This window comes from Coloeus monedula (genome assembly GCF_965178545.1).
Source record: "Coloeus monedula genome assembly, chromosome: 18".
In the NCBI taxonomy this organism is placed as follows: Eukaryota; Metazoa; Chordata; class Aves; order Passeriformes; family Corvidae; genus Coloeus; species Coloeus monedula.
The window spans coordinates 16,204,912-16,231,242 of NC_138798.1; the positions used below are offsets into that span (position 1 = coordinate 16,204,912).

The following is a 26,331-nucleotide window of genomic DNA, read 5'->3' on the forward strand; positions in this document are numbered from 1 at the left end:
TAAACAAGCTTACTTTTGCCAGTGCTGGTGTCCGCATGCTCTCTCCCTGATTTAAGCTTCCCGCTTCCCAGAGATAAACGTGCCTTTCAAGTTGTTGATGCCAGCCTACCCCTCCTAATCCTTCATCCCACCCTAACTTCAGAAGGCTCTGTATCGTTCCCTATCTCTTCCACAGCATAAGCTTTATATTTCTGCAGCAAATCCAACTTTAACAGTGATTAAAACATACAGCAAAATAAGAGACATTTCATTTGAAGGATCCCAGGAAATGAGTTCCCAAAAATCACACAGCAATCTTTTAAGAAGCACAAAATTGGTCCCTAAACAACTTCCCTGTATTTCAATGTGAAAATTTTATTTATTAATACATTCATTCTCATGCCTGTGCTTTAACACAGTCGTGCTGGCTTCAAGCAATTGTTAAGCCTCACCCAACTTCTTCTTTGAAGGGATGGGAGGCGGGGGAATGAAAGAGGGAAGAGTGATTAAAATTAGTCACAAGGAATCCTATAAATACACCCGTGGACCGAGGAAGAAATCTCTCTTCTATTCAACTTAAAAATAGAGAGCTAAACTTTAAAAGACAAACAGATGGGATGAAGCAAGGATAAAAGAGAGCTTAGAGAAAGTCAACTGGGCAATTTAGTCAGGGACCTGCACTGTGGGGTGGCAGAGGAGGAGGAGGGAGGAAGAATCTTGATTATCTGAAACTAATTCCTGACTTGGGAAGTCAAGAAGGAGAAAATTAAGGGAACCTATCTTATTGCAAGAGGAATCTAATCTCAGAGGCAGTATGGCACAGAGGCGTAATGTGGAAAAAAAGGGATGCCTGGCCAGGAAATGATGCATTTGTTCCAAATGTGCAACCTGTGGCAGCAAGGGCTGGAACAGGATCACAAGACCTGAGTGTGTCTGCACCTGCAATGTCAACTGGAAGTCACAGGGATGTGCTGGACAAAACTGCTCAGGTACATCCAGAGAGGTGTAACACCAACCAGAAACTAACTGAACACACCCAGGCACATCTGCTGGCCACATCCAACCTGCTGCAGGGTGAGGGCTTTAATGAAGACACACACTGAGGAGACATCCAAGCTTCTGAGCTATGGTGGCTGTTGTTTTCCCCCTCCCAGTGCTCACAGGCTGGCTATGCTCCACTAAACAGCTGGGGCCAACATGAATATGTTGTCTAAAAGTACTCCAGGTTCTTTGACACGAACACAATAAAAACGTGGAAGGGATTTATCAACACTTCCCTTCTCGCAAAAATCAGAACGTAAACTAGAAACGGACAAAACAAAAGTCACAAAGGGCAGATGTTTATGGTGCTAGGAGAATGCCACATGAGATAACTGCAGTGGGACAGTGCCAAGGGAAGGAGACACTCTGGGACAACGTGCAGGAAAGGGCTTAATGTCACAGGTTACTACAGGGAAACCCCAAAATTGTGTGTTAGAAACAACACAGGTAAGACCCGTCTAGCGCCCGCGGTGTCACAGGAAGCTGTGAGCAACAAGCAGCACAACAAGCAACTTCCTGACCTGGTTTTATCAGGCAGCCCCGGGACACTGAGCGACGGCTCTGGGAGTTTCACCGGGAAGAGCAGCCACCCCAAAGAGACAAACACCGGGCGGGGAATGACAAAGTGCTCTTACTTTCGTTAGGCAGCTCCTCCCGCTCCAGGTCATCCAGAGGGGCTGAGGTGCTGCTCCCGCTGTCGTCCAGGGTGAGGATGAGGGGAACGTCATCGTCCATGCTCACAGCCATGCCGTCCCTTCTGAGGCTCCTGCTGACGGAGCTTTAAACAACGCTTTTTGCAGTTCCACTTGGGAAACGCTTGTGTCAGAACCTCTGCCTGGAAAGTCGTCCCCCGGGGCTGTCTGCTGGACACACGGACACAACAGTGCGCGCACCCATCTCCGGACACCAGAGCTCCAGAAAGGACCGAGTTACTTGCTTCCCAAAAGCAGCGCAGGATAGCGAACTCGATGGATTTATGCCAAAGCTCAATTCACAAAGCGAGGCCGGGGCTGCCTATCCCAGCCGGCGCACGGCACGCAGGACAGCAGGGACGCAGGAGAAACTGATCCTTGGCAAGCTCCTGACCCCTCGGCACCAGGAGCAGCGGCCGTGACGCATCCCGGGCCAGCATGGCGCTAAGTGTCCCCGTCACACATGGCTCTGTCCCCCGCCGTGCCCAAGCGCCTGGACCGCAGCTGGGGAGGCGAACGCGGGAGCACCGGAGGCCGCCTGGAGTCCGCACACATGAAGCTCCCGGAGGCGTTTCCTTAACTGCGCGATGCCACAAGGTCACGGATTTCTCTAAAATGTGATGGAAAAGAAAAATGAAGCAGGCCCAGGACAGCGCCACGGGGACAATCCACAGCCAGTGTCCCTGTCCAGAGAGAGGGACACCGGCATAGTGCTGTCACCGCGCTGGGGAGGCCCGGCCCGGCTCGGCGCCCCCCCCCCCGCCCCCTCCTCCCACCCCTGGGTGAACCTACTCCTCACCAGCCCCCCGTGTCCGCGGCCCCCGGGCTCTCCAAACCCTCCCGGGACAGCCTAGCTTGGCCCGTCCCGGGACCCTCCGCGCCCCCCGGCCCGCCCCGGCCCCGCCGAACCGGCGCCCGCAGCGACGCGGCTCCTCCTCGCCCCGCCCCTCGCCTCCCATTGGCTGTCACAGCGCGGGCCCCGCCCCAAGAGGCGGTGCCTCCCCAACTGCTCGCCAATCCACGCGTCGTGCCCGCCCCCGCCCCCTGCGAGCGGCTCCGCGTTATTCCCGCCTCCCCTCCTCCCCTCACGCACTTCGCCTCGCCATTAGATAGAAGGGCTGTCCCTCAAGACAGACGGGGGTGCTGATTGGTCCGAGGGGGCGGGGGTGGGCTCCGGGGGAGATGAGCACGAGTTGCCATTGGCTACGCCGAGGCCCCGCCCCCGGGCCGGGGAGGAGCGGTCACCGGGCAACGGCGGGACGCGGGCGGGAGCGGCTGCGGACCCCTGAGGGGACCAGGCCCGGGACCCCAACCTGCTCCTGGGCTGGGACACCCCCTTTTCCCCGCTCCGGATGGAGACGTCCCTGTTCCCAGGCCCCGCTGGTTGTGGGAATGAGTCGGGCCCTGAGTGCAGTGCAGCCCAGCCCAGCCCCGAGCGCAGTAGGTGCCGTGAGGGGTAGCCAGGAGCACTGGCTCTCATAAGGGTCCTGCAGGAGATTAAGCCTGTTAAGGTCAGGCTGCTGCCTCCGTCAAGTTATCACCTGGCTCCTGCCAGCTATGCTGGTTTTTGGAGTGCAGCTGCTCTGTCCCAATGCTCTGCTGATTTCAGTGGAAAGCAGCCCTGCAGCAACACAACTTCAACCCCCGAGTAAGCAACAAGTCAAGGAGTCAGGGTGGAGTCAAAGGTGGAAAATGAGATTTATGTCAGTGCTGAGCAGGCAGAAAAATGAGAGCAGCAGCAGGGAGGAGCCCCAGCTTGATTCAGGCCTCTGTATCAACAACTCTGGCCTGAGCTGAGCACCAGTGACACCGGACAGGCTGGATCTGGACGTAGGAAACATTTCCTCCACCTCATTTTATTCAGATTTAATCTGGTTTTTTTCCACGTGAGCACCAGTTCCAGCATTAACAGAGCAGCTTTTGCTCTCATGCTGGGCTGCACAGCTCTGGCAGAACAAGAGGACAGGGCAGCAGTGAAGCATCAATGTGAGTGAGAATCACAGAACAAAATGCAAACAACCCATTTATACTTAACCAACGTTGTCCTCATGTGTAAATAGCAAGGAAATGTCAGTTCTGACCTCCTGGAAGCCCTTGGTGACAACCTGAGCCAGTGTGGGACAGAAAAGTGTGGCTCATATGATGGGCTCTAGTTTCCTCCACTGATTCCTTGGAATCTGAGCACAGCAGTGGGGGTAAAGTGGCCACTGTCAACTTGATTTTCAGATAAAATCTCTCTTCATTTTAAGAGGCTTCATCTTTCAAGGACTCCAGCTCTCCCAAGATTGCACTGTTTCAGTTTTCTGCTGCCTAGATTCCAGGGCAGTTCCCCCAGTTTGCTGACGACTCGCCCCGCTGGATCGTGCTCATCCACCTACTGCTGGGGAACGGCGTTCCTGCTTGTGTGTCAATCCTCAACCCTCTTGTCTCCATCTAGTGTCCAAATCACATCCGGACTCTCTCCCAGCCCAGTGAGACCAGCAGTCTTCACAGCTTGCACGTCACTGTGCCCACATCCCAAGCACAGCTCATCAGGCTCGGACTGACATCAGCATTCCCAACCCCTCCTCTGAGAAGGCCACCATTGTTTCATGTCCCTCCAGTTTTACCCCAGGTGGAGAAGAGCTGCTGGACTGCCTCAATGGGAAGCATAGGGAGAGATCTGAGAGCTTGGAACTAATCGCAACGATCCTTACCCACCTTCTCAGGTTTTAATAACATCAGGTTATTCTTGCTTCCTATCAGCCAAAGAAATAAGCAGAAATTCCACTCAGCGCAGGCTCCTGGCTGGCTCCAGCTCCACGTGCTGGAGTGGGTCAAGGCCTGATACTGCTGCTGCTGAAGGTGCAATAAAATAATTTCTGAGGGCAGAATAATGCTCTTAACCTGGCTTGGTGTGGCCTTGAGTGAATTTGAGTGTTTCCCTCGGCGTGTTTGAGTGTCACAGGAGTTACTAAACTCTCCTAGTAACCTCAGCAGCTCCTCATCACAGCCTCCCTCCCCAGGGAGCAGTGACTGCAAACCCCAAGTCACCCACCCCACGTCCTTTATCTGCCTCCATACAGACAGAGCTGCTCTTTCCCACCTCAGGAAAGGAAGTGGAGGAGCTTTGGAGGTGCTCAGATCACTCAGCAGCATCCCACAGATCCCAGATTTGCCTTGGAGCATTTATTTGGTGACACCATAGCACTGCTGTGAGCACCTCACAACCCTCAGCACCAGCCACACAATTATGTATCTGCTCAGCACCTCCTCATCACCAGGAGCTGTCAAAATTCCTGTGCAGATCCTTCTCTGTCACAAACCCCATCCAGGCTGGGACCATCCCACTGCCAGCAGGACGCAGGGCAACGCTTTCCTCACCTCTGTGCTCGTCCTCCCTTGTCCTGCTTTGCCAGAGGAGTCCATAAGGTGTTGGTGACATGAAGCAAGGACAGCAGGGAGACACCAAGGCACATCCTGTGCCTAGAGGCAGAGGGAATGGTGCTCATTTCCTGGAGAAGGGAACCTTTTGGGGGGCCTCAGAGCAGCCTCTCAATACCTGCAAAGAGTAGGCGACCATGAGGGTTGGGCCAAGTTTTGTGCTCAGGTGCAGAATGAGAGAACAGACACAAAAATCAAACTAAAAAGGCTCTGACTGGATACACGGAGAATGTTCACCCTGAGGACAGTGGAGCAGTGGGAAGGGGATCAGCAAGGCTGTGCAGCCTCTGTTCCTAGGGGTTTCTACCACCTGACTGGACCTGCCTTGAGCAGGTCGGACCAGGGATCTCCTGTACTCCCACAGGCACAAGCACAGGCAGGATGGAGCAGGACTGCTCTCACCACATGTGGTCAGCAAAGGTCCTCACACCTCAACTGCCCTAGCTACTCACCTGGGACCCCACCCCAGCAACACCCCCTGTTCTGGGAGCTCCATGGAGCTCAGCCCTGCCTGTCCCCATGGAGCTACGCTGTCCATGTACCCGTGCCTGGACGGGCCCTGGACTGCACTGTGGACACTCCTGTCTCCTGCTGCTCCAACCTCCCACTTGGATTTCCCAGACAGCAGGAACCTGCTGTGTTACCACACCTCCTCTGACAACCACTGGACATCAAGGGAAACAGCTGTTCCCACCAAGGCTATCCCACTCTGGTGCCGTGCGGTTGTGCCCTAAACAAGAAGGTCACTGCTCCCAGCACTGTGGTCACCTTTGGCTCCTGGCTTGTCTTCCAACATGGAACAGCCCCATCCTTCATTTCCAGCCACGGAAAAGCCCAGGGTCCTTGTGGGCTTGGTCACAGGGAGGTCTCAGGTAGACTAAGGCTGTATGTACATCCAGAGGGTCATTTGGCATCACTTCCAGGGGGGTCTGGGTTTACAGCCACTTGCTGCCTTGGCATTCCTGAGCACAGGTGATCCAGACACGCTGCTGGACCGACCCCTCAACGGAGGGCCCTGGGGGGCAGCAGGGGTTGTCGGAGTGCTCTGGTTTTTCCACCTTTCTGTGCCGGGGCTGGAAGACAGGCAAATCCTGTCCAGGGGGGCGCTCAGCCGGATGACAGACTGGGAACGTCCTCTGCCAGGAGGCCCCCAGCCTTTGGAGCAAGCATCGCTGCTGGGATGCCTCCAGCCACACAACTTCTCCTTGTGGACGGGCTCAGATGTGGCCGGAGGCGCGGAGGCCGGTGGGTGGACGGCTCGCAGGGGAGGCCCCCTGCAGTGTGGGGAAAGGCCAGGCTGATTTCGGGGGGCAGGCGGGGGGCTCCAGAGCAGCGTATGGAGCTTGGTTACATCTTCTTTCCTCATCCGTGGAGCTGCCCAGGCGGGACCCTGGGGCTTGGCACCAAACAGAGACTCGTCACAGAAGGACGGAGCGTGGCTTCGGGACCTTGGAGGGCGACAAGCGGAGAAACACGTGTTCGTTAGAGTGGGGGAAATCAGCAGGGGAGTGACCGAGAGCTGGCAGGGAAGCCGAGCCCGGGCTGGGGGAGTCGAGGGGCTCCGTAGGGCGCCCCGGGGACACCGACGCGTAGTGAGCCCCGAAACCCGGGGCAGCGGGGATCCGAGCCGAGGGAGCGTCCCGAGCCGCCGCTCACCTGCACTGACTCCCGGGCCGGGACGCGCCGGCAGCGGGAGCCGCCGGAGCCGCCCAGGGCGGCGGGAAGGCGGGAGGCGGCGGGCGGGCCCCCGCGGGGCGGCCGAACAGCGACTCATCCACGAAGGACGGCCGCACCCGGCGGCGGCCCCGGGGGCCACGCGGAGGGCGGGCGGCGGTCGCTGCGGAGCCACGGCCCAGGGCCGGACCCGCCGCCCGCATGGCCGCGGCCCCGGGGCGGGCACGGGACGGGCCCGGCCCCTTCCGCCCCCTCACGTGGTTCCGCCGCCGGGACCGCCATGGCGCCGCCGCGCGCCCGCCGCCAGCCCCGCGGAGCGCCGGTACGGGGGCACGGGGGGACGGGGGGCGGCGGGGAGGGTTCCGAGCGAGGCGGGTCCCTGCACCCCGCGCCGCTACGCCCGGCACTAGGGTCCCCGGTCTCCATGTGCCGCTGCCCCCCGTGCCGGTATCCTTAGTGCCAATGTCCCCAGTGCCCGTATTCCTGGTACGGGTGTCTCCACTGCCGGTGTCCCCAGTACCCCTATCCCAGTGCCGATGTCCTGAGTACCAGTGTCTCGGTGCCGGTGTTCCCAGTGCCAATGTCCCCAGTACCCACAGTCCCCAGCACTGGTGCCCCTGCCTGCCATGCCAGCAGTGCAGAGCTGCAGTGCCCTGACAGCCATCACCACAGCCATGTCCCGCACTGTCCCCAGGTCCCTGTGACCCCACTGCCTGCCTTCCCTACCACGGCCGAGGAGGACGATGGCGCCGATGCTGAGCTCGACACTCAGGCCATGGTGCGGGCCCAGAACCAGAAGAAGAAGAAATCCGGGGGCTTCCAGTCCATGGGTGCGTGTGGGGCAGGGGACAGCTGTCCCTCGGACAGGGACTGTCCCCTCCTGCCCATGCCCCCTCACTTGTCTCTGTTCGCCTAGGCCTCAGCTACCCCGTCTTCAAGGGCATCATGAAGAAGGGCTACAAGGTGCCCACACCCATCCAGAGGAAGGTGAGCATGGGGAGCCCTGGGTCCCTGCCCCAGGGGGTGGCAGTGGGACAGTGATAGTGACGGTGGTGTCCCACAGACCATCCCCGCCATCCTGCGTGGCCGGGATGTGGTGGCGATGGCGCGGACAGGCAGCGGGAAGACGGCCTGTTTCCTCATCCCCATGTTCGAGCGGCTGAAGGCGCCCAGCCAGGCCGGGGCACGTGCCCTCATCCTCTCACCCACCCGGGAGCTGGCCCTGCAGACCCTCAAGTTCACCAAAGAGGTACAGGGGACAACGGGGCCAAGTGGCAACAATGAGGGCAATGGGTTTGGTTCTACATCCCACCAATATGTTTCTTCCTCACCCTACAGTTGGGCAAGTTCACTGGCTTGAAGACAGCCCTGATCCTGGGAGGAGACAAGTAAGCTGTCCCCATGTCCCCTCCAATCCCTGCTTCCTGAGCATCCCCAAAACCTGGTGAGGGGCCGAGCTGCCCAGTGCCACCGCAGTCTCCCCTTTCTCACAGGATGGAGGACCAGTTTGCTGCCCTGCATGAGAACCCTGACATGTGAGTGAGGTGAAGGAAGGGGACCTGGTGGGGAATGGCCACCAGCCATCCAGGGACATCACTGGTGTTTAGAGCCAGTGTGCCTGATGGGCATTCCTGGTGTTCCCTTGGAGCAGCCTCCTGTGGGACAACAGGATTTCTACTGTATCTTCTTTGGGTTGGATTTGGGACCTGCTCCCAGGATGGTGTGGGGACACTGTCTCCCCCTCAGCCTGGTCCTGTCACCACCTCTGTCCCCACAGAATCATAGCCACCCCTGGGCGCCTGGTGCACGTGGCAGTGGAGATGAAGCTGAAGCTGCACACTGTGGAGTACATGGTGTTCGACGAGGCTGACAGGTCAGCACGGGGGCACAGGGCGTCCCCAGGGCTGGCAGTGTCCCCACGTGGCTAAGATGCCCAGGGTGTGGCAAGGAGGGACCTGCCATGTCCCATATCCCCTCCCCTGCAGGCTCTTCGAGATGGGCTTTGCTGAGCAGCTCCAGGAGATCATCGCCCGGCTCCCAGACTGCCACCAGACCGTGCTGTTCTCCGCCACGCTGCCCAAGCTGCTCGTTGAGTTTGCCCGGGCTGGTGAGGAACGGGGGGCAGGTGGCACTGGGGACAGGGACACAGCACAGTCCCTCAGCCAGGCCGAGCCCAGCACTGGGAAAACAGAGCTGGATTAACGCTGGGCCAAGTGGATGTCCCTAGCAGCACATGCCATATGTGACCCGTGTCCCGTGTGTCACCACAGGCCTCACTGAGCCAATGCTGATCCGCCTGGATGTGGAGTCCAAGCTGAGCGAGCAGCTCAAGGTGAGACGGGCTGGGGGAGTTCAAGATGGGCTTTGTGCCCCCCACCCCCTGCAAGCCACCTGCTCCTGAGGAGGGGACAAGGGTGGCACAGGGCTGAGCACTGCCCTCACGCTGCAGCTGGCGTTCTTCCATGTGCGTGGGGACGACAAACCAGCCGTGCTGCTCCACCTGCTCCGCAGTGTGGTGAAGCCCCAGGACCAGACTGTGGTCTTTGTGGCCACCAAGCACCACGCGGAGTATCTGAAGGAGGTAAGTGGCATTTGGGGGTGCCCGTGTGGGGTCTGCAGCTGTGGCAGGTCCCTGCTGGAATCTCTCCCTATGTTTCACTGTATTGAAGGAGAAATCCCAGAATATGTGATCATGGAGGTGCTGCTCCACTCACTGCTCAGAGACGAGGGAGCACAGTGGGATTTGGAGGTCCAGGTGGCCACCCTGGAGTCTTTGGCCTTGTCTCTTTGCTGAGGGCACATGCCCAGGTGGGATCCAATCTCTCTTCCCCCCTTCCCAGCTGCTGACGGCGCAGGGCATCCGCTGCACCCACATTTACAGTTCTCTGGACCAGACTGCCCGCAAGATCAACATCGCCAAGTTCTCCCAGGGCAAGTGCCCAGTGCTGCTGGTCACCGACGTGGCCGCCCGGGGGCTGGATATCCCCATGCTGGACAATGTCATCAACTTCAGCTTCCCTGCCAGGGCCAAGCTGTTCCTGCATCGTGTTGGTGGGTGCTAGTGCCCTCACTGTGTTGTGACACTGGGGGACAGACTGGGGACAAAGCAGTGTCAGAGTGTTCCTGGTGTCCCAGCTGGACTGTGAGGGGTCTTGGAGGCAGGACTGGTACCTTCCTTTTAGGGCTCCCCCTTGCCCCTTCCCCAGTCACCCATAGTCTGTTGTTAGCCATGCCCCTGTGGTAAATGTCACATGTGTAGACTCCCAGGGAAAACCAGTGAGTCCCTTGCTGGGGTGGGGACAGGCTGGGCTCGCTGGGTATGCTTTCCCACTCTCCTCTTGCCTTCGCCAGGCCGTGTGGCCCGAGCTGGCCGGAGTGGCACTGCCTACTCGCTGGTGGCTCCCGACGAGATGCCCTACGTGTTCGACCTCCACCTCTTCCTGGGGCACCCGCTTGTCCTCGCTGGAGCCCAGGAGATGCCTGCTGGTGAGGGGTGGCTGTGTGGCCACTGGGGTGTTACCCTTGGCCAGTGCTGGAGTTTGTGGTCTTGTGGGCCCTCACATAGAGGGGTGATGGGGAAAATGGGGTGTTGGGGGCTGTGATACACCCTGTGTGTGGGGGATGCTGACTGAACAGTACTGAGCTCCCTGGGGTTGTCAGCTCTGCTCTGATTAATCCAGGGTGGGTGCTGGGGAGGTGACATGGTGGCCCCTGGGCTGCAGACGCTGGCGGGGTCCTGGGCCGTGTCCCCCAGAGCCTGGTGGATGACGAGGAATGCCTGCTGCTGACGGACCACGAGGCCTCTCTGGAGCTGCGCAGCCTGCGCCGCGTTGCTGACAACGCCCACAAGCAGTACCTGCGCTCCCGCCCCGGCCCCTCGCCGGAGTCCATCAAGAGGGCCAAGGACCTGGATGTGTCCCAGCTGGGCATGCACCCACTCTTCAGTGAGTGCTGAGGGGATGCTGAGGAAGGGGACCCCATTCCCCTCCCCAGGGAACTGATCTGTGCCCCTCTCCCTGCCTGACCTCCCCAGGTGCTCGCTTCGAGGACACCGAGCTGGAGAGGCTGAAGTTTGTGGATAGCATTAAAACCTACAAGTCCAAGGCGGTGAGTTGAGACTCCTGGAGTGGGATGGGAGGGGAGGCCCAGGTGGCTCACTGGGGATCATGCACCCGCCCTGGGGACAGACCATCTTTGAGATCAACGCCACGTCCCGGACACCGGCCAGCACCGTGATGCGATCGAAGCGGCGCCACGACCATGCCCTGATTGAGAAGTTCCAGCGCGGGCAGCAGGAGAAGCGGGCAGCAGCACTTAAAGGGCAGGGGCTGTGCCTGGCCCCCTGCAAGACCCAGGATGGGGAAGGAGAGCAGGAAGATCTCCAGGTAATGGGGTCATGGATGCCGGAACTGCTGCAGAGCAGCCTTGGCCTGGTGCTAGCAGCACCAGGGCCTCCAGACTGTGCCGGCGCTTGGGGGCTGGTGCAGAGACTTGCAGGGATGTTGGGAAGGACGTGGCTCCCGAACCCCTCCACTGCCCCCCTCCAGAACGTGTTCTCCAACATGGGGGGCCAGAAGCGAAAACGGGGCCGAGGGGGAGAAGACAGTCCCAGCAAAAAGCCGCAGCAGCTGGCACAGCAGGATGAGGACTTCTACATCCCATACCGGCCCAAGGACTTTGAGAGTGAGCGGGGGTAAGTCTGGGGGGGCTCCTGCTGCTGTCCCATCCCAGCCTGTGTGGGGGCTGCTCTCATCACCCCCCTTTGCAGGCTGAGCGTGGGCGGCGAGGGCAGCGCCTTTGAGCAGCAGGCGGCCGGGGCCGTGCTGGATCTCATGGGTGATGAGAACCACAACCTCAACAAGAGCAAACAGCTGCTCAAGTGGTGAGTGGGGTTTACCTGTGGGCTGGAGGGAGAATCAGGGCTGGGGGTGCCACTGCTCAGTGCCACCGCCCTCCTGTCTCTCGCAGGGACCGCAAGAAGAAGCGGTTTGTGGGGCAGACGGGCCAGGAGGACAAGAAGAAGGTGCGGACAGAGAGCGGGCGCTACATCAGCAGCTCCTACAAGAACAACCTGTATCCTGCTATGGGCACTGCTGCCTGCCTGGGCTGGGGGCTGCGGGAGCGGGGCTGGACCCCCGTGTCAGGGATCCATCCCCTGCCAGGGCAGCAGCTGGGGAAGGGAGCACAGTCAGACACCACAGCACAGGGTCAGGTGAGGAGTCACCACATGTTCCCTTAACCCACCCATCCCAGCTATGAGAAGTGGAAGCAGAAGTACAAGGTTGACGAGCGGGATGAGGATGAGGAAGGGCCACGCAGCAGGGAGCAGTTCAGAGGGAAGCACAGGCGTGGGCACGGTGAGTACCTGCAGCAAGCAACAGAGCCCTGCATTGTCCCCCTCAGCCTGGCTCTGTCCCCTGCCCTGAGCACAGCCATGTCCCCCCGCAGGGCCCACGCAGCCCCCGGCGCAGGGCAGGGTGCGCTCGGAGCTGAAGAACAAGCAGCAGATCCTGAAGCAGCGCAAGAAGGTGGCCAAGCAGCGCTTCCTGCAGAGCGGGGGCCTGAAGCGCCTCAAGGCCAGGAACCGGCAGCGCGTGCAGGAGCTGCGGCAAATGGCCTTCGGGCGCCGGGCGGGCGCTGCCAAGAAGGGCAAGCTGAGGAAGAGGATGTAGGGGACATGCCCCCCATGCCTGGGCTGGGAGTTGGGGAAGGGGACAGTAAATATTGGCTGGTTTTGCATCCTGACTTCTCTCTGTCCTTGCTCCAAGCATCGTGCCTGGGGTGCTTCTTTTCCTCGGGCCACCCAGAGACACAAGAACAAGCAAGTACTGCGGCTCCACAGCTGGATGTATTTTGATGTGAGACACCTTTGGAGATGCCAACAGCAGCTCCCTCCTCCTCCCACTGCCTGGGGTGCTCTGGGCAGGAGGGAACCCGGGAATACTCTGGCCCTGCCTGGGTGCGGTGCCACCCCAGTGTGCCTGTGCCACTGCCATCCCTGTTGCCTCTCATCGTGGGGTTTCCAGACTTGCAAGGAACAACCTCCATCCCCGGAGGTCCTGTGGCTCCAGGCTGGCCCTGGCAGCCTCTCCCCAGCCCCAGGAGCAGGAGGTGTCCCCAGGGGCTATTCCTGGCCCTGAAGCAGCCCGGCACCCCTGATGTGCTGTAGGTGTGTGCCAGTGGCACAGATGTCAGCCAGGCCCCGCATGCAGAGCAGTACCTGCGAAGATTGGAGCCTGATGCCACAGCCAGCCAGGGATGTTAATGTCCCTGTATGTCCCCAGCCCCACTGCCTGGGGAAGAGGTTTGTGCTGACCATGTCCAACTGGGCCTTGGTGTCCTCCTGGGCTCTGTCTGTGGGGATCCTGAGCTGTGCAGTGGTGAGCTGGAAGAGGTTCAGCACAGCCAGCTTGATCTGTGCCAGCAGCAGGGTCTTCTGCATGACTGTACTCTGGATGTGGGTCCAGCAGGACTCCTGGGGAACAGAGTGAGCCCCGGGCCACTGCCCTCTGTCCTCCTGTGCCCCCCGGGCCGGGCCACGCCAGGCCAGGGGGACCCAGCAGAGCTGCAGGGATCCTCAGCTCAGGCCAGAGTGCACCCAGCTTTGCGCCTCCACCACACTGGGCATCTCCCTTGTGCAGCACACCTGCACTGCTGCCCTTCTCCCCGCGGGGGTCCTTGGGCACCCGACATCCCCCTTACCCACTGGAGCACATCTTGGCGGGCGGCCTCCAGGCGCGTGTGGAGCCGGGCCAGCTCGTCCTTGGTGCCCAGGAGCTCGGTGCTGGTCTCCTGCCGGTACCGCTGGAGCCGTGCCCTGCCCTGGGCCAGCCGCTCCTGCCCGGCCTCTGCCTCCCGTGCCAGGGCTGCCCGCACCCCCGCCAGCACCCCGAAATGCACCAGCATGGCCGGCACGTCCTGGAACTGGGCAGTGGGAGGCGGCCGAGAGGCCGCAGCGGTGGAGGGATGTCGCCACCAAGGGGCTGGGGGACACGCAGGGTGGCGCCGCAGGACTCCACGCTCACCTGCCCCATCCTGGCCAGCACGTCCCGCAAGTAGTCCCCGAAGGGCCGGAGGCTCCGCAGGCGCCGGGCCAGGCGATCCCTGCGCCGCAGCAGCCCCGCCAGCTCCCGCTGCAGGCGGGCGGCCTCAGCTCGCTCCGCCGCCGCCCGCGCCCGCTCCTCGCCCGCCCGGCGCAGCGCCCGCTCCCGCCTGGCCGCCACCGCCTGCGCCGTGGGTACGGGGTCAGCGGCGACCTTCCGGCCAGCCCGGCCCCGGCCCCCGCCCTCGCACCTTGAGGAAGGAGTCAAATCTGAGGACGGCGTCGCGGTGCTGCCGTTCCCTCCGGGCCAGCTGCTGCCGGCGCTGCGCCAGGCGCTGCATCCGCTGCCGAAAATCCTGTGGGATGGCGGGGTGCTGAGAGCGTTGCCCCACGCTTGTGCACCCGAGGGTGCCAGCCCGTGGATAGCTGGGGACATGCCTGCCCGCTGCCTGTCCCCGTGGCACACCTGAAGGACCCGGGGAGGGGACACTCGGGGGGCTGAGGCCGCTCTCACCTCCCGCCGGTTCTGCAGCTCCTGCTCCACCTCCGCCACCTCCCGCCTCTTCAGGAGCACACGAGTGGATGGCAGAAGCGGGGCCGGGTCCCGCGCTGTCACCGTCCTGCCACGGGCTGCGTGGAGCTCGGCTTGGCTGGGGAGGGAAAGTCCGGGCAGGGGCATCTGCCACCGTGGCACGGGCAGGACTTCCCTGGGCCACCGCTGCTCCCGGGGCTCGGCCTGGGGAGCCTGGCCCGCTCCCCGGTGTGTGCAGGGATTGTCAGGAACCACACTGCGTTATCCCTGCCTGCATTCATCTTCTTGCCCACCCTCATTCCTGCCCATCCCTCCCACTTCAGGCTCTCCCACTTGGAGACCCCCAGCACCGGCGCTGTTCCCCAGGGAAGGACAAATCACGTTACAATCTCAGCTTTCTGGTTAGACCCCGGGGAGTCCGCCTGCCTCCCCCCAGCCCACGGCTGGAATCCTCTCCTCCCTGGGAGCCTCCGCTGGGGACACTGTGCCCACCCAGTGACACCCACCCTGGCAGTGGCACCCGGAGATGGGAACACAAACCGAGATCACCGGGCACACAGGACATGCTGGCCTTGTTGCCAACTCTTTGGTCCCTTGCCACGGGGAGGACGGAGGGGTCTCACTCACAGCAGCCGCAGCTTGTCCCGGAAGGCTGCTCGCAACTGCTCCTCCAGCTCCGAGTCCATCTCGCCGGTGCCTCCTCCTCGCCCAGGGGCCTGCGGAGGAGCTGGGACCGGGGCGGCCGCGGTGGTGGCAGCACAACAGTGTTGCCAGGGGCAGCCAGAGGCTCCCGCAGCTCCCTGGGATTTTCCTGGCTTGGCTCTGAGCGCCGCTGAGAGGGCGCGGTGCTGAGCACAGGGAATGCACCAGGGCTGCTTGCAGGGGGGCTCCCACTCTCAGCCCTCAAACCATTCCATCCTTCCACCCACACTCCGTTCCCTCCAGCCCTCAGACCCTGTTCCAGCCCCTCAGAACCCTCCGTTCAGGCTCCATGGCCCTTCAGAGACCACTGTGCACAGCCGGACCACAACCCCTGTCCCCCTCAGCTCTGCTCCAGCTCACACTGTTCTGACATCCCAGGGATGGCTCAGACCCCCCGACTTCACCCACGGTGCAGACCCTGCCTCTCTCTGCATGTCCCAGGAGTGCTTCCCTTCCACTCCACAGGCCATCAGATTCTCTTTGATCCCCTGTGTGCTGTCAGGTCCCCTCTGTCCCCACATATGTGTGCTCATGCCCCCATTACCCTCCACACACTCCACAAGGAACAGATTAACTCCTGGCTTGGACACAGAGCAACACCACAGAAGGAATAGAGGAAATATTTATAATAAAAACAATTCAGCCTCCCCAGAGTCAGTGTCACCCATGTCCTGCCTGCACACCCCTTGTTTCTTCCCTCACCCCAGGACCACTGCAGCCCCATGGTGACTTTCTCCATCCCAGAGCTGCTCATGGAGACTGAGCCAGAATCCCACACGTGAATTTGAGTCTGTCACAGGCATTGAAGTGAGTGGGTGTTCCCATGCTCTGCCTGCGCTGGGAGTCACCTTGCTTTAAGGACACCCAAAACAAGATGGGAAATGGAAGAGGAGAGAAGGAATGGAGAACCATGGCTGGGGAAGGATGGAGTGAAACTGTGGAAGGGGCAGGTGGAGAGAGGTGGGATGGCTCTGCCTGAAGTGTCCTGGCACAGGACACTGACAGCCTGTGCTCAGCCACATACAAGGAGGGCCTGCTTGATGCTGGATTCCAGCAGGAGCTCTGTGTGCTTCCCCAAGGAGGGACAGAAGCTATGGGCCTCGTGTTTCTTCTCTCCCTTCCTGTGGGGAGAGCATGCCATGGATCTCGTCATCGTCACCTACACAGGGCACAGAGCAGCAGCATCTCAGCTACACCAGCCATCAGGAATTCCTCTGGGAAGACCCAAAGCTCAGCAGGGAGCAGGTGGCTCCTCACCTTCCGTGAGGTGGCTCAGGTCAGCAGCCTGGGCCCTGCTCCCACTGACCAGCGCCATGGCCTCGTGCTCAGTGTAGCTGCTCAGGGCCTCCTCGGACCCCTTCCCCTCCTCGTCGTCTTCAGAGTCCACCAGCACTAAGACATCCCCCGAGTCTGCATTCCTGGGAACAGCAGAACAAACTGGATGAAAGGCTGAGGGGAGCCTGTTCCCTGCCCTACAGGAATGCAGAGTAGTGATGCCATGAGGGACTGGGCTGAGGAATGTCAACACTCACCTGAATGCAGCACCTGAATGGGAGAGAAGAGAGAGACAGTGTTAGAAACTGTCCCCCTGGCAGTGCCACTGGACAATCCCTGCCAATCCTGCCTCCACGTCTGCCTCCCCCACATGGTCACAGGCAACCCTGACTGACTCCAGCACTGGGAGGGACAAGCAGGTTAGGGATAAACCCCCAGGAAGGAGGAACCAATCCCTACCTCTTAGGCACAGGAGGGGATTGTAGTACAACACAACCCCGGTGACGGTGAGAACAGCCAGGAGGGACAGGACCACCACAGCACCCACGACGCCAACGATGTTCACTGGCTCTGCGGAGAGGGGACACAGGAGGAGCTTGTTACCGGGACACAGATGGATGAGGAATTCTCAGTACAAGCCAAAGAGCGGGTGTGCTGTGCCCCCAAGGCCTCCTGCCACAACCCCACTTACGCTTCACCGTGAGGCAGATGAAGAGCTCCCTGAGCCCCACGGGGTTCTGGGCCTTGCAGATGTAGCAGCCGCCATCGGTGCCCTGGGAGCAGTTCTGGATGGTGAGCCGGGACACGTTGCCCTCCTGGGCGATGAGGAACCTCCCCCCAGGCTGGATCTCCACCTCGGGCTGGGTGATGTCCCGGAGCCAGCTGAGCCGAGCCGCCGGAGTGCTCTCGGTCACCCGGCATGTCAGGGTCACGTTGTCACCCACAAAGCAGGTCTGGGGGGGCTCAGATTCCAGGGAAGGGAGTTCTGAACAGCCCCAGGCAAAAACAAAAACAGAAGTCAAGGAGGGAATGGAGGCAATTAACATAACGAGCAATCAAGCTTCTGGCTGATTAATAATCATTAACAGAAGGGAGGCAGGCAGGCGTCTGTGAGTTGAGCACTGTGGGTTTGGCATTTGGCTCACTCAAGAGCCTCCCAAGGAGTGACCTGAGCAGCTTTCATGGTGCTCAGCCCCTTCTGACACCTGTCTTGATATCCCTGGGGAAAAGTGGTCTGAGGTAGCCAGCAGGTAGATGGCAGACAGGAGAAGAGCAGCCCAGGTATTATTTTCCTTGGGGTCAGCAGAGCTCTTGTGAAGAAGCCCTGACAATCCTTGGAGGATAAATACAGCCCAGGTTTTCATAAACCGCTCAGATCCCTGAGATGCCTGAAGGGCACACACAACCCTTACACCCAACCCTACCAAACTTCCATCTCAAGCTGCCCACAGTCCCCAAACCACCTCTCGCTTTCATGCAGGTGTGTGGAAGCTTTCCACAGGAGAAAACAGTGCTGTGGTCAAAGTTGTCGGCCCCTGAAGATGGGCCCAAAACACAGCTCACCTGCAACCCTGCCGTGATGGATCTCAGCTGCAGGACATCTGTGCCTTGGGCTGCACATGTGCCCTGCCATGCTGCCTCTTGGCTTCCCTGACCACCTCAGTGCTCTGGAGAGCAGGGAATGACCGGGGTACCCACCTGCCCCACTTTCAGCAGCTTCATTAACAGTTAATGAGGCGGCAAATCCACTCACTTATCTCCACAGTGCAGGCGGGCTGCTCCTGCTTCACCACGTGGCTACCCACACACTTGAAGACTTTTCGGTGGGAGAGGTGGGAGCTGTTCAGCGTCTCCACGTGGGTGTCCGAGGAGCTGGTGGAGCTGATGACCCAGCTGGAGTTCTCCAGATCCTGCCCCTCTTCTCTCCAGTGCAGGGTGGGGTGGGGGTACCCCCCGGGCCAGCTGCAGAACAGCTGCAGCATCAGCCCTGATGAGGAGGTCTCAGCCCAGCACTTCGGCGTTGCCTGTGGTGGATCTAGCAGCAAGGACAGCATGCGGTCAGAAACACTGCAAGGCTGGAATTCATTTGTCATCATTCCCCTTGAAAAATCTTTCCTGTTTCCCTGCAAGTCGTGCTCCCTGAGCTGCATCCCGCAGCCCCAGGCGTGCGCAGCTCTAAGTGACAGCCAGCAGGGACCCTGAAGGGCTGTCACAGCCCCCACAGCCAAGCCTTGAGGGAGGGAAAAAAATATTGCCACAGCTTTATCCAATGGAAATGAGATAAACACCTAAAAATGCAGCGGGAGAATGAAATCCCGCTGCCTTGGTCCCCATGCCACAGGTACCACGGAGGGACATGGAGTCACCACTTGAGAACAAGGCACAGTCCTGGCTCTCTCCCAGCTGCTACTTCCACACACAGATCCACACATGTGCTGGTTTAACAGCCAGAGGAATTCTGGACTCTGATCCAGAATTAACACACCGTGCCCCTATGTGTGCCTAATCCAGTGCTGAACAAGACCCCACCAAGAGATCAAACCAAAGCAAGCCCCACACCAGAGGAGTCAGAGGGATGTCTGAGACTTATTTTGGGGAGCATTTATTCAGGGGACTTGGAAACGACTTGAATTAATAAAACAAACATCACGGCAAACCCTCGTGTGAGCTGCAAGAATGCACCTTCCTGGGGCTTGGCTCTCCAGGAACTGTACACACGCCTCGGGTGATCTTTGAAACCACCCAGCTCTGGCAAGAAAGTTCCCTGCAACACTCCCTTTGTCCCAGCTCTGGGGAGGATCAAACTGATCCCAAACCCTGGCTGTGCTTAATATGGCATCCTGTCAGCCTGAACCAGCAGAAACTGCCCCACATCAGTGGGGCACAGCCCTTCCAGGATGTCCAGGGGGACACAGCCCTTCCAGGATGTCCAGGGGGACACAGCCCTTCCAGGATGTCCAGCCAGAGCTGCACTTTCTGTGCTGACCTCAGGAACAGCCTCCTGAAGCCATCAGCTTTGCACCCTGAACTCCCAGGCTCTCCCAGCACAACTCTGTCTAAACAAGAGATCTCTGCTCCCACAAAGTTACCAAACCAAAAGCCTAAAAATCTCCACCCTCCCAAACCTTAAAACCTCACAAAACACCAGCAAAAAGGACCTGTTGTGGTTTGACCCACAGAAGAGCCAACAGTGCTTGTATCAACCCACACACAAATGCACCAAGGAATCCCTGGGAGGTGTGGAACTGCACGTCTCCTTCACAGGTGCTTCCCATCCAAAACAAACACAGAACCACAGCCCAGTAAGGCAGGGCTGCACCTTTGTCCTGTCACTAGAATGTTTACTGTACTGCTTGTGGTGTTTTCAAAGTGCAGTTTTAAACAAAAAGAGAACTTTTTGGTACCACCCATGGGACAGGTTGAAGACTGTCAGCTGGTAATTCCCACACAAAGCCTCTACAGATTCTGCGAGGCCCTTTCACAGCAGTGCCAGCTCTGTGTCCAAAATTTGCTCCAGCCCAGGATAAGATGTTCCACCAACATGGATTGTGAAAAAACAGGGCCCTGCTACAGGTTAGAGGTTAAACTTCTAACTTCTGCTGATGCTTCTCCTGCTGACCTAAAGCACCTCCAGAAATCTCTCTTATCTATCAAAGGGCATGCCCACATCACCTTTGTCATATTTGGAAATTAGTTCACACAATTAATTCCAGGCTAATATATGAAGTTCAGAGTGCAGCACCAACACTTGGCACCCCATAAATATGTTTTTCTCCCGAGTGTTCTGCCCCAGTGCTCCAGATTTGGGGCTCCCCAGTCCTAAGCCCAGTGCCTACATATATATTCCCTGCAGCTGCCTGGGGTTCAATCCTTGCACAGCCCATCTGCACGCTCCTTGCTGCAGGAAGGGAATTTTTATTCCTGTAAACTTTCAAGAGGTTAATCTGTACAAAACAGGTGCAATGTTTACACACAGGTAAAAGGAAGGAACACCCTGAAGGCAAACAGCTCTCACACATGGGAAGAGCGGCAAAAGAGGAAAGGGCCAAGGGAGTACAGAGGGTCAAAATGGGAAAAGCAGTGGATTTTCCCTCTTCTCAATCCTGAAGGGCCCAAGAGTGGCACCAGGCACAGGACCTGTGCTCCTTGCTAATCTGGAGGGGGCTGCTCCCATGGAATACATGAGGCATCAGGGCAAAATAATGGTGCCCTGGCAGAAGCAGGAGAGAACTAACCAGCTTAAGCGCTTTCCAGCCCGAACTTCCACCTGTGCTCTGAGCATTTCTAAGGGAATGAATGAAGGAAACAGAGATAGAAAGGGGAGAGGGCACCAGAAGATACAATAGGGCTGGAAGAACTGGCCTGTGCTGATAACAGGCACGTTCTCAGGACACTGCTCCCACATAAACCTGAGGAATTTCGTGCTTCCGTCATTATCAGAAGGTTGCACTGTAGGACTCCTCAGCTGGGGACCCTCTCCGTTCTCCCACTGAAAGGATGGCACCAAGGCGTGGCACAGCACATCTATCCCAAACAACGAAAAGCAGACAGCGAGCAGCAGCCCCCACCCCAAGGTTTATGAAGGCTCAAGTCAGCCAGATTCTGAGGCAAAGGGGCCCCCTGGAATAGCTACTGGGAATGGAAGATGTGCCCAAAAACTCGTTTATCACCAGCAATGAAGAAGAGACACAGTGAGGACTTAAGAGCTAGCATTTCCCCTGCACATGCCAGATCTGTGACAAGCCATTTGGACACACATTTTGGTGCTTGTGAGCAGATGTGAAAGAGATTTTGCATGATAAAGCCACCTTGCACTTTTTTAATATTATTTTTCCACCAGTGCCAGATGAATTTGGGGATGTGGAAGGCCAAGGGGAGGAAGCTCAGCTGTGGGAATGACTTACTGGCCACCAGGAGCTGCACCCTGTGCTCATGGTCCGTCTTGTTCAGCACTTCCCTGCAGGTGTAGTTGCCCTCGTCCTGCACACGCAGCTCTGTGATGCTCAGGGAGCTGTTGTCCACCAGGGAGAAGCGGACGTCCGGGGGGAAGGAGACCCTCGAGGAGAAGAGAGGTGGAAAGGAGTGCGGATCCCCTTGGAACCAGACCACCTCGGTAGCTTCCTTGGACACGTTGCGGCATAAAAGGAGGATGCTTCCTCCCACCTGCCCAAAGACCACTTCATCTGTTCCTGGAAAAGAGAAGGGATGGCGTTAAGGATGTAGGAAATGGGCAAAGCTGCCTTCTGCCAGCAAAGACCTGGATATTTTAGTTGTGTCAAATAGGGGTGCTTGTTAGGGGACTGCTGAGGGACCTCTGAGGTGACTAAAAACAACCAGCGAAGACCAGAATCAGGAAAAAGGGACACAGCTCCCTACTCCCCTCCCCTCAGCCCGCGCTACCTGCGGCCTCCCGGCGCGGCACCAGCCTCCAGACACAAAGGGCGAGGAAGAACCGGGCCGGCGGCATCCCGCCGGGGAGCTGCATGGCTGTGTACCGCTGCCAGAGCGCCGCGGAGGTGGTACTGCCCGGCCGCCGCCCCGGCGAGAGGCCAGGGAAGGGCGGGCGTGCCCGGCTGGGGGGATCCGCCCGCTAGAGCCCGTGAGGGGCCCGTGATGGGGTCGCCGATCGGGCCCCGCCGCCTCAGGGGCGCCATTTTGGGCAGTGGCCATCTTGAGACCCCCAACCCCGCCCGCCATCTTGGGGTCACCTCACTCCCCCCCCGCCACTTGGGGCGGCCCCAGCAGAGCGGGGCCGGCGCTGCCGCCCGGTACCGCCCACGGACGGGCAGCGTTTAAACCGAAGAGAGCGGTGTTCCCGGAGTGGTGTTCCTTGAGCGGTCAGCGACCCCCACGTCCAGAGAGCTACTGCAATTCACCTACTTAGAGACACCCCACAAGCAGCGGAGAGCAGAGATAAACGGTTATTCCTCCGTGTAACCCCACAGCATGGGCCGTAACCGCGCAACTATCCACGGGTTTCTCCAGGATACCTTACACATGGCAGCTTGGAAGCAAAAAGGCGTGCGTGAAGCAGAGCGCTGAGACACACAGGGCTTCCCAACTGGGCCCTGGAACATTAATTATTGATTAACCTAATTAGCGGCAGGGGCGACAGTACTGCCCCAGGTAACCGCAGCTCGGCCGGCCCCCCTCGGCCCCGCCTGGGGGCGCCCTAAAGCTGGCTCGAGGGCGGCCAGCGGTGCGTCTCCACCAATGGGAGAGGAGCGAGGCGGCGCCTCCGCCAATGGGCGCGGGGGGCGGGCAGCGCGGAGCCGCCGCCGCTGTCGTAGCTGCCGCAGCTGCCGCAAACGTCGCTATGCCGGTGGACCTGGCGAAGTGGGACGGGCCGCTGAGCCTCGCCGAGGTGGAGCAGAAGCCGGCGCACCCACTGCGGGTCAAGTATGGCTCCGTGGAGATCGACGAGCTGGGCAAGGTGCTCACGCCCACTCAGGTGAGCAGCGCCCGGCCCCGCGCGCGGGGGTTGGCGCGGCAAAATGGCGGGATGCGGTCGGGCTCCTTGTGCGGTCGCTCCGGCAGCCGCCGCCGGAGCTTCGCCGGGTGCGGCGGGAGAGAGAGGGGCTGAGCTTTGGGGCCGCCCTTGGTACGGGGGCGGCCGTGCCGCGGGAGAGAAGGCCCGTGGCTCTCACAGCCAGGGGGAGCTGGCACGAATGGCCTGGAACCCCTCGGGTGTCGCTGCCAGCGCAGGTCATGCTGGCCCTGTGTGCAGGGCAGGTGGCTGGCGCTGGCAGCGGGGCCAGTGCTAACGTGGTCATCTTTGCAGGTCCAGCATCGCCCCACCAGCATCGAGTGGGACGGCTGCGATCCCCAGAAGCTTTACACCCTGGTTCTCACAGACCCTGATGCACCCAGTCGGAAGGATCCAAAGTTCAGGTAATGGGGCTGGGCAGCTCCGTGTCTTGCCTGGGGAAAATGGAGCATTCCTCTTGGGCTGAGCAGAGGTTTAGGAGGAGGTGGGACTGTGCTCTGCCTGAGGTGCAGCTGTGGGGCTGTGGCTTGGCACAGAAACTGTGTCCTTGCATTACTCCTTGAGCCAGGGACAGCTTGAAGAGGAGCAGCTGCCTTTCCCAGGGGTGTTTAAAGGTCTGTTGTAGTTGGAGCAGCACAGCATTTATTACTTGCTCTAATTTATCACATGGATATTGGAATCACGTGAATTGGAATTAGGTCTTTGCTGGTGGCAGAATCGTAAATCTGGGACCAGCTCACCTTCCCCAAGTCAGCCTCAGCAGTGTGTGGAATACCCACTCTCAGAGGTCAGGCTGTGGGTTTTCTGCAGCCACATGGAGCTGGTTTTGGCAGGCTGTGCATCCCAGCGAAGCAGTACCTGCTCTGGGACTGATGCTCTTTGGGTTTGGCAAACCAAGAGTGGCAGCTGTTTGTTTGCCCTATGCTGACAGCCTCATGGAAACGCAGCAGCTTGGAGTGACAAAGGATTTTGCCTGGGGTTCTGCCAGTCTGATTATTCTTTGCCCTCTCCTTTCAGGGAGTGGCATCACTTCCTGGTGACCAACATGAAAGGCAACAATGTGGGCAGTGGGACCGTGATGTCGGATTATGTTGGCTCCGGGCCTCCCAAGGGAACAGGTTGGTGCCTGCAGCAGTTCCCCCGTGGTGCTACATGGATCACCACCCAGTGCAGAAGGGTGTGTGGGGGGGAAACCTGCAGGAAACTGCCTGTGGAAACGATCTGTGCAGGATTGCTGGGGGCTGCAAGTAGCCACAGCCAGCACAAGCAGGGATCAAGCCTATCTAGTGCATCCTTGCTAAGTTGCCTTAATCTCCATCATCCTTAGCCATCTCCAGGGGTCACCTCAGCACCTGCCTCTGTCCCTCTGTGCAGGTCTGCACCGCTACGTGTGGCTGGTCTACGAGCAGCCCCAGCAGCTGTCCTGCAACGAGCCCGTCCTGTCCAACCGCTCTGGGGACAAGCGTGGCAAGTTCAAGGTGGCCGCCTTCCGCAGCAAGTACGGGCTGGGGGCGCCAGTGGCGGGCACCTGCTACCAGGCCGAGTGGGATGACTACGTGCCCAAGCTCTACGAGCAGCTCTCGGGGAAGTAGGGCCGGGGCCTGTGGGGCACTGCAGCACCCATGGGTGGGGCACAGCACTGTAGTTCCATTTCGTTAATGAGTTGAACCCAACTGTCCCACTCTGGCCGCTGGAAATGTCACCCTGTCGCTGTCCCTGCTCTGTGTCCCTGTGTCCAGGCCTGTGCTGATGCCTGTGGTATCCTAGCTAGAGAGCTGCTGATGGGTGTCCCTAGAAAACTGACCTGCTTAAGGGAAGCAAAAGCCTTTGTGAATTAGTGTCAATTCAGGGAGTCTCTGCTGTCTTGGGATGGCTTGAGGTGGCAGGGCTGTGGGTACAGAACCACTTTGGGGTGGATGCTGGCTGTGGAGACTGCCTTTTCCGGTAGAGGAGAGTGCAGTCTAAGGGAAACTTCCTCCCCTTTTTTTTTTTTGCTTTCCTTGTACTACATTTGACCAGTGCCTCACTACAGCAGTGAAGGTGCAGCTCGAGGGGGAGGCAGGGGCTGGCCTGGAGAACTTCCTTCTGTTCTCTGCTGCCACTCAAAGCTGAGACTACTTTTTTGTTCAGTCCTGTGGTGACCTGCTCTTTGCTCACAGTGCAATTAAAAGCTTCCCAAGGAACTTGGTGTGCTTGGTTGTCTTCTTGGGGGATGAGGGCAATGCTCAGGGAGCAGTGTGGTGGTGTAGGGTTCCTGTCCTCTGGAGACAAGGCTGGACCCTGTGCCCAGGGCTCCCCATTCATGGGACACACTGATGCTGGAGGGACACAGCTCAAAGCTATCATGTCCAGCATTTAGTTCCTTTCCAAGAGATCTCCCCACACTGCCAGACCTGTGGAGGCTCCTTCCTTCCACAGGAGCCCCTACATTGCCACAGTAGATCTGACACCCCAACAGTACTGACCTGAAGCCACTTCCCAGCCTAGCTGCAGGTCCCAGGTGCTTCCTGCTCCTGCAGCAGCTTTGCAGTCAGGCCTGGGGGTGTCTCCTACGTGCTTAGAGCAGAAATGAGCCTTTGACCAAGCCTGATGGCTATAAAAATGTATAAAAGGTGAAGCCAATGCAATTCAACTTCACGGAATTAAGAGCCTTCCCCCTTTTTTTCAAGCTGCTGTATCAAAGCTCTGCCATGACAATGGTCCGACAAACAGGAATCAGCAGCAGCCATGTAAAAACTGGGGATTCCATAACTCAGAAAGGTGGATCATGCTGCCCTGGGGCAGTTCTTCAGCCCAGCCATTAAAACATTTCAACAGGATCGATGGTTTTCCAGGAAAACATCCCCAGCTACTCCAGGCCAAGGCCCACCAGAGTTAAGGCTGGAGCAGTGCTCACGCGGCTGATCCATCCTGGGACTGCTTGGGCTGGGAGGAAGGCATGAACAAAATAAAAAATTCATTACACTAAAAACCTCCACTGTCAGGAAACCAGCTCTGGAACCAGGCCCTGAGGCTGAGGGACACCTGGGGAATGGGACACCTGGGAATGTGTCCTGTCCCCACCTTGCACCTGGTGCTGGGCCACGAGCCCCCCCTCCCGCAATGACACAGCCAGGCATTGTGATGAACACTTTTATTTACAAATATAATTAAAAGCTCTGACAGTTATTCATGCTCTTCCCTGGAACCTGAAAAATGTTTTTGTTGTTTTGTTGGTTTTTTTGTCCTTTTTTTTTGTTGGTTTTTTTTTAAAGTGCATGCAAAAGAAGTAAAGCCTTTTTTTTTTCCTCTTTTTATTGTAAGAAAATACACAGTTTGAAAGTGTGAATAATGCAATATTTATGTCCAAGATCATGGGGTTGGGGGTGGACTTGGGGGAGGAACAAAAAAAAACCCCCAAAAAACAAATAAAAGAAAAACTGAAAAGGGCTGGGATGATCTAACAGACAGTGTTGAGCTCCGGAACGGAACTGGAGAGTGGGGG

The 26,331-nt window shown here is 58.8% G+C and overlaps 6 protein-coding genes across 10 annotated transcripts in view; 2 read left to right on the plus strand and 4 right to left on the minus strand.

Moving 5' to 3' along the window:
- The window catches only part of TPCN1 (two pore segment channel 1), a 42,524-nt gene extending 39,866 nt beyond the window's left edge, over positions 1-2,658 (minus strand). For 2 of the 5 annotated variants that reach the window (XM_082293770.1, XM_082293767.1), the window contains exons 1-2: positions 2,622-2,658; positions 1,656-2,322 (exon numbers count right to left, since the gene is read on the minus strand). In XM_082293770.1, coding sequence (XP_082149896.1) covers positions 1,656-1,748 — 93 coding nt within the window. In that variant the 5' untranslated portion in view covers positions 1,749-2,322; positions 2,622-2,658. The other 3 variants (XM_082293768.1, XM_082293769.1, XM_082293772.1) reach the window with 3 other exon arrangements.
- A 767-nt stretch (positions 2,659-3,425) lies between these two features.
- Positions 3,426-7,019, minus strand: RITA1 (RBPJ interacting and tubulin associated 1). The gene is made up of 3 exons (XM_082293135.1): positions 6,792-7,019; positions 5,904-6,583; positions 3,426-5,253 (listed from the first exon to the last, which is right to left on the minus strand). The coding sequence occupies exons 1-2, from the start codon at positions 7,010-7,012 to the stop codon at positions 6,049-6,051; spliced, it is 756 nt and encodes a 251-aa protein (XP_082149261.1). The 5' UTR covers positions 7,013-7,019; the 3' UTR covers positions 3,426-5,253; positions 5,904-6,048.
- Positions 7,020-7,081: 62 nt separating this feature from the next.
- Positions 7,082-12,485, plus strand: DDX54 (DEAD-box helicase 54). The gene is made up of 20 exons (XM_082293201.1): positions 7,082-7,131; positions 7,504-7,639; positions 7,726-7,796; positions 7,873-8,058; positions 8,148-8,197; positions 8,303-8,344; positions 8,587-8,682; positions 8,795-8,916; positions 9,080-9,141; positions 9,259-9,390; positions 9,650-9,860; positions 10,161-10,295; positions 10,532-10,753; positions 10,843-10,916; positions 10,997-11,194; positions 11,357-11,502; positions 11,578-11,691; positions 11,778-11,882; positions 12,063-12,166; positions 12,258-12,485. The coding sequence occupies exons 1-20, from the start codon at positions 7,090-7,092 to the stop codon at positions 12,479-12,481; spliced, it is 2,472 nt and encodes an 823-aa protein (XP_082149327.1). The 5' UTR covers positions 7,082-7,089; the 3' UTR covers positions 12,482-12,485.
- Positions 12,486-12,821: 336 nt separating this feature from the next.
- On the minus strand, positions 12,822-15,069 carry CFAP73 (cilia and flagella associated protein 73; the record flags this gene model as incomplete). The annotated part of the gene is given in 9 exon segments (XM_082293441.1): positions 12,822-12,916; positions 12,919-13,000; positions 13,004-13,045; positions 13,126-13,284; positions 13,512-13,733; positions 13,835-14,035; positions 14,103-14,207; positions 14,366-14,501; positions 15,011-15,069. Coding segments are annotated over 9 exon segments (1,101 nt in total), but the record flags the coding sequence as incomplete, so codon positions are not given.
- Positions 15,070-16,176: 1,107 nt separating this feature from the next.
- Positions 16,177-21,845, minus strand: VSIG10 (V-set and immunoglobulin domain containing 10; the record flags this gene model as incomplete). The annotated part of the gene is made up of 7 exons (XM_082293442.1): positions 16,177-16,244; positions 16,343-16,522; positions 16,820-16,930; positions 17,052-17,345; positions 18,114-18,395; positions 21,265-21,549; positions 21,761-21,845. 7 exons carry the CDS (start codon positions 21,843-21,845, stop codon positions 16,177-16,179), a joined length of 1,305 nt encoding a protein of 434 aa, XP_082149568.1.
- A 792-nt stretch (positions 21,846-22,637) lies between these two features.
- PEBP1 (phosphatidylethanolamine binding protein 1) lies at positions 22,638-25,030 on the plus strand. Its single transcript, XM_082293134.1, has 4 exons — positions 22,638-22,811; positions 23,142-23,251; positions 23,865-23,965; positions 24,222-25,030. Exons 1-4 carry the CDS (start codon positions 22,677-22,679, stop codon positions 24,437-24,439), a joined length of 564 nt encoding a protein of 187 aa, XP_082149260.1. The 5' UTR covers positions 22,638-22,676; the 3' UTR covers positions 24,440-25,030.
- Positions 25,031-26,331: the final 1,301 nt, after the last annotated feature.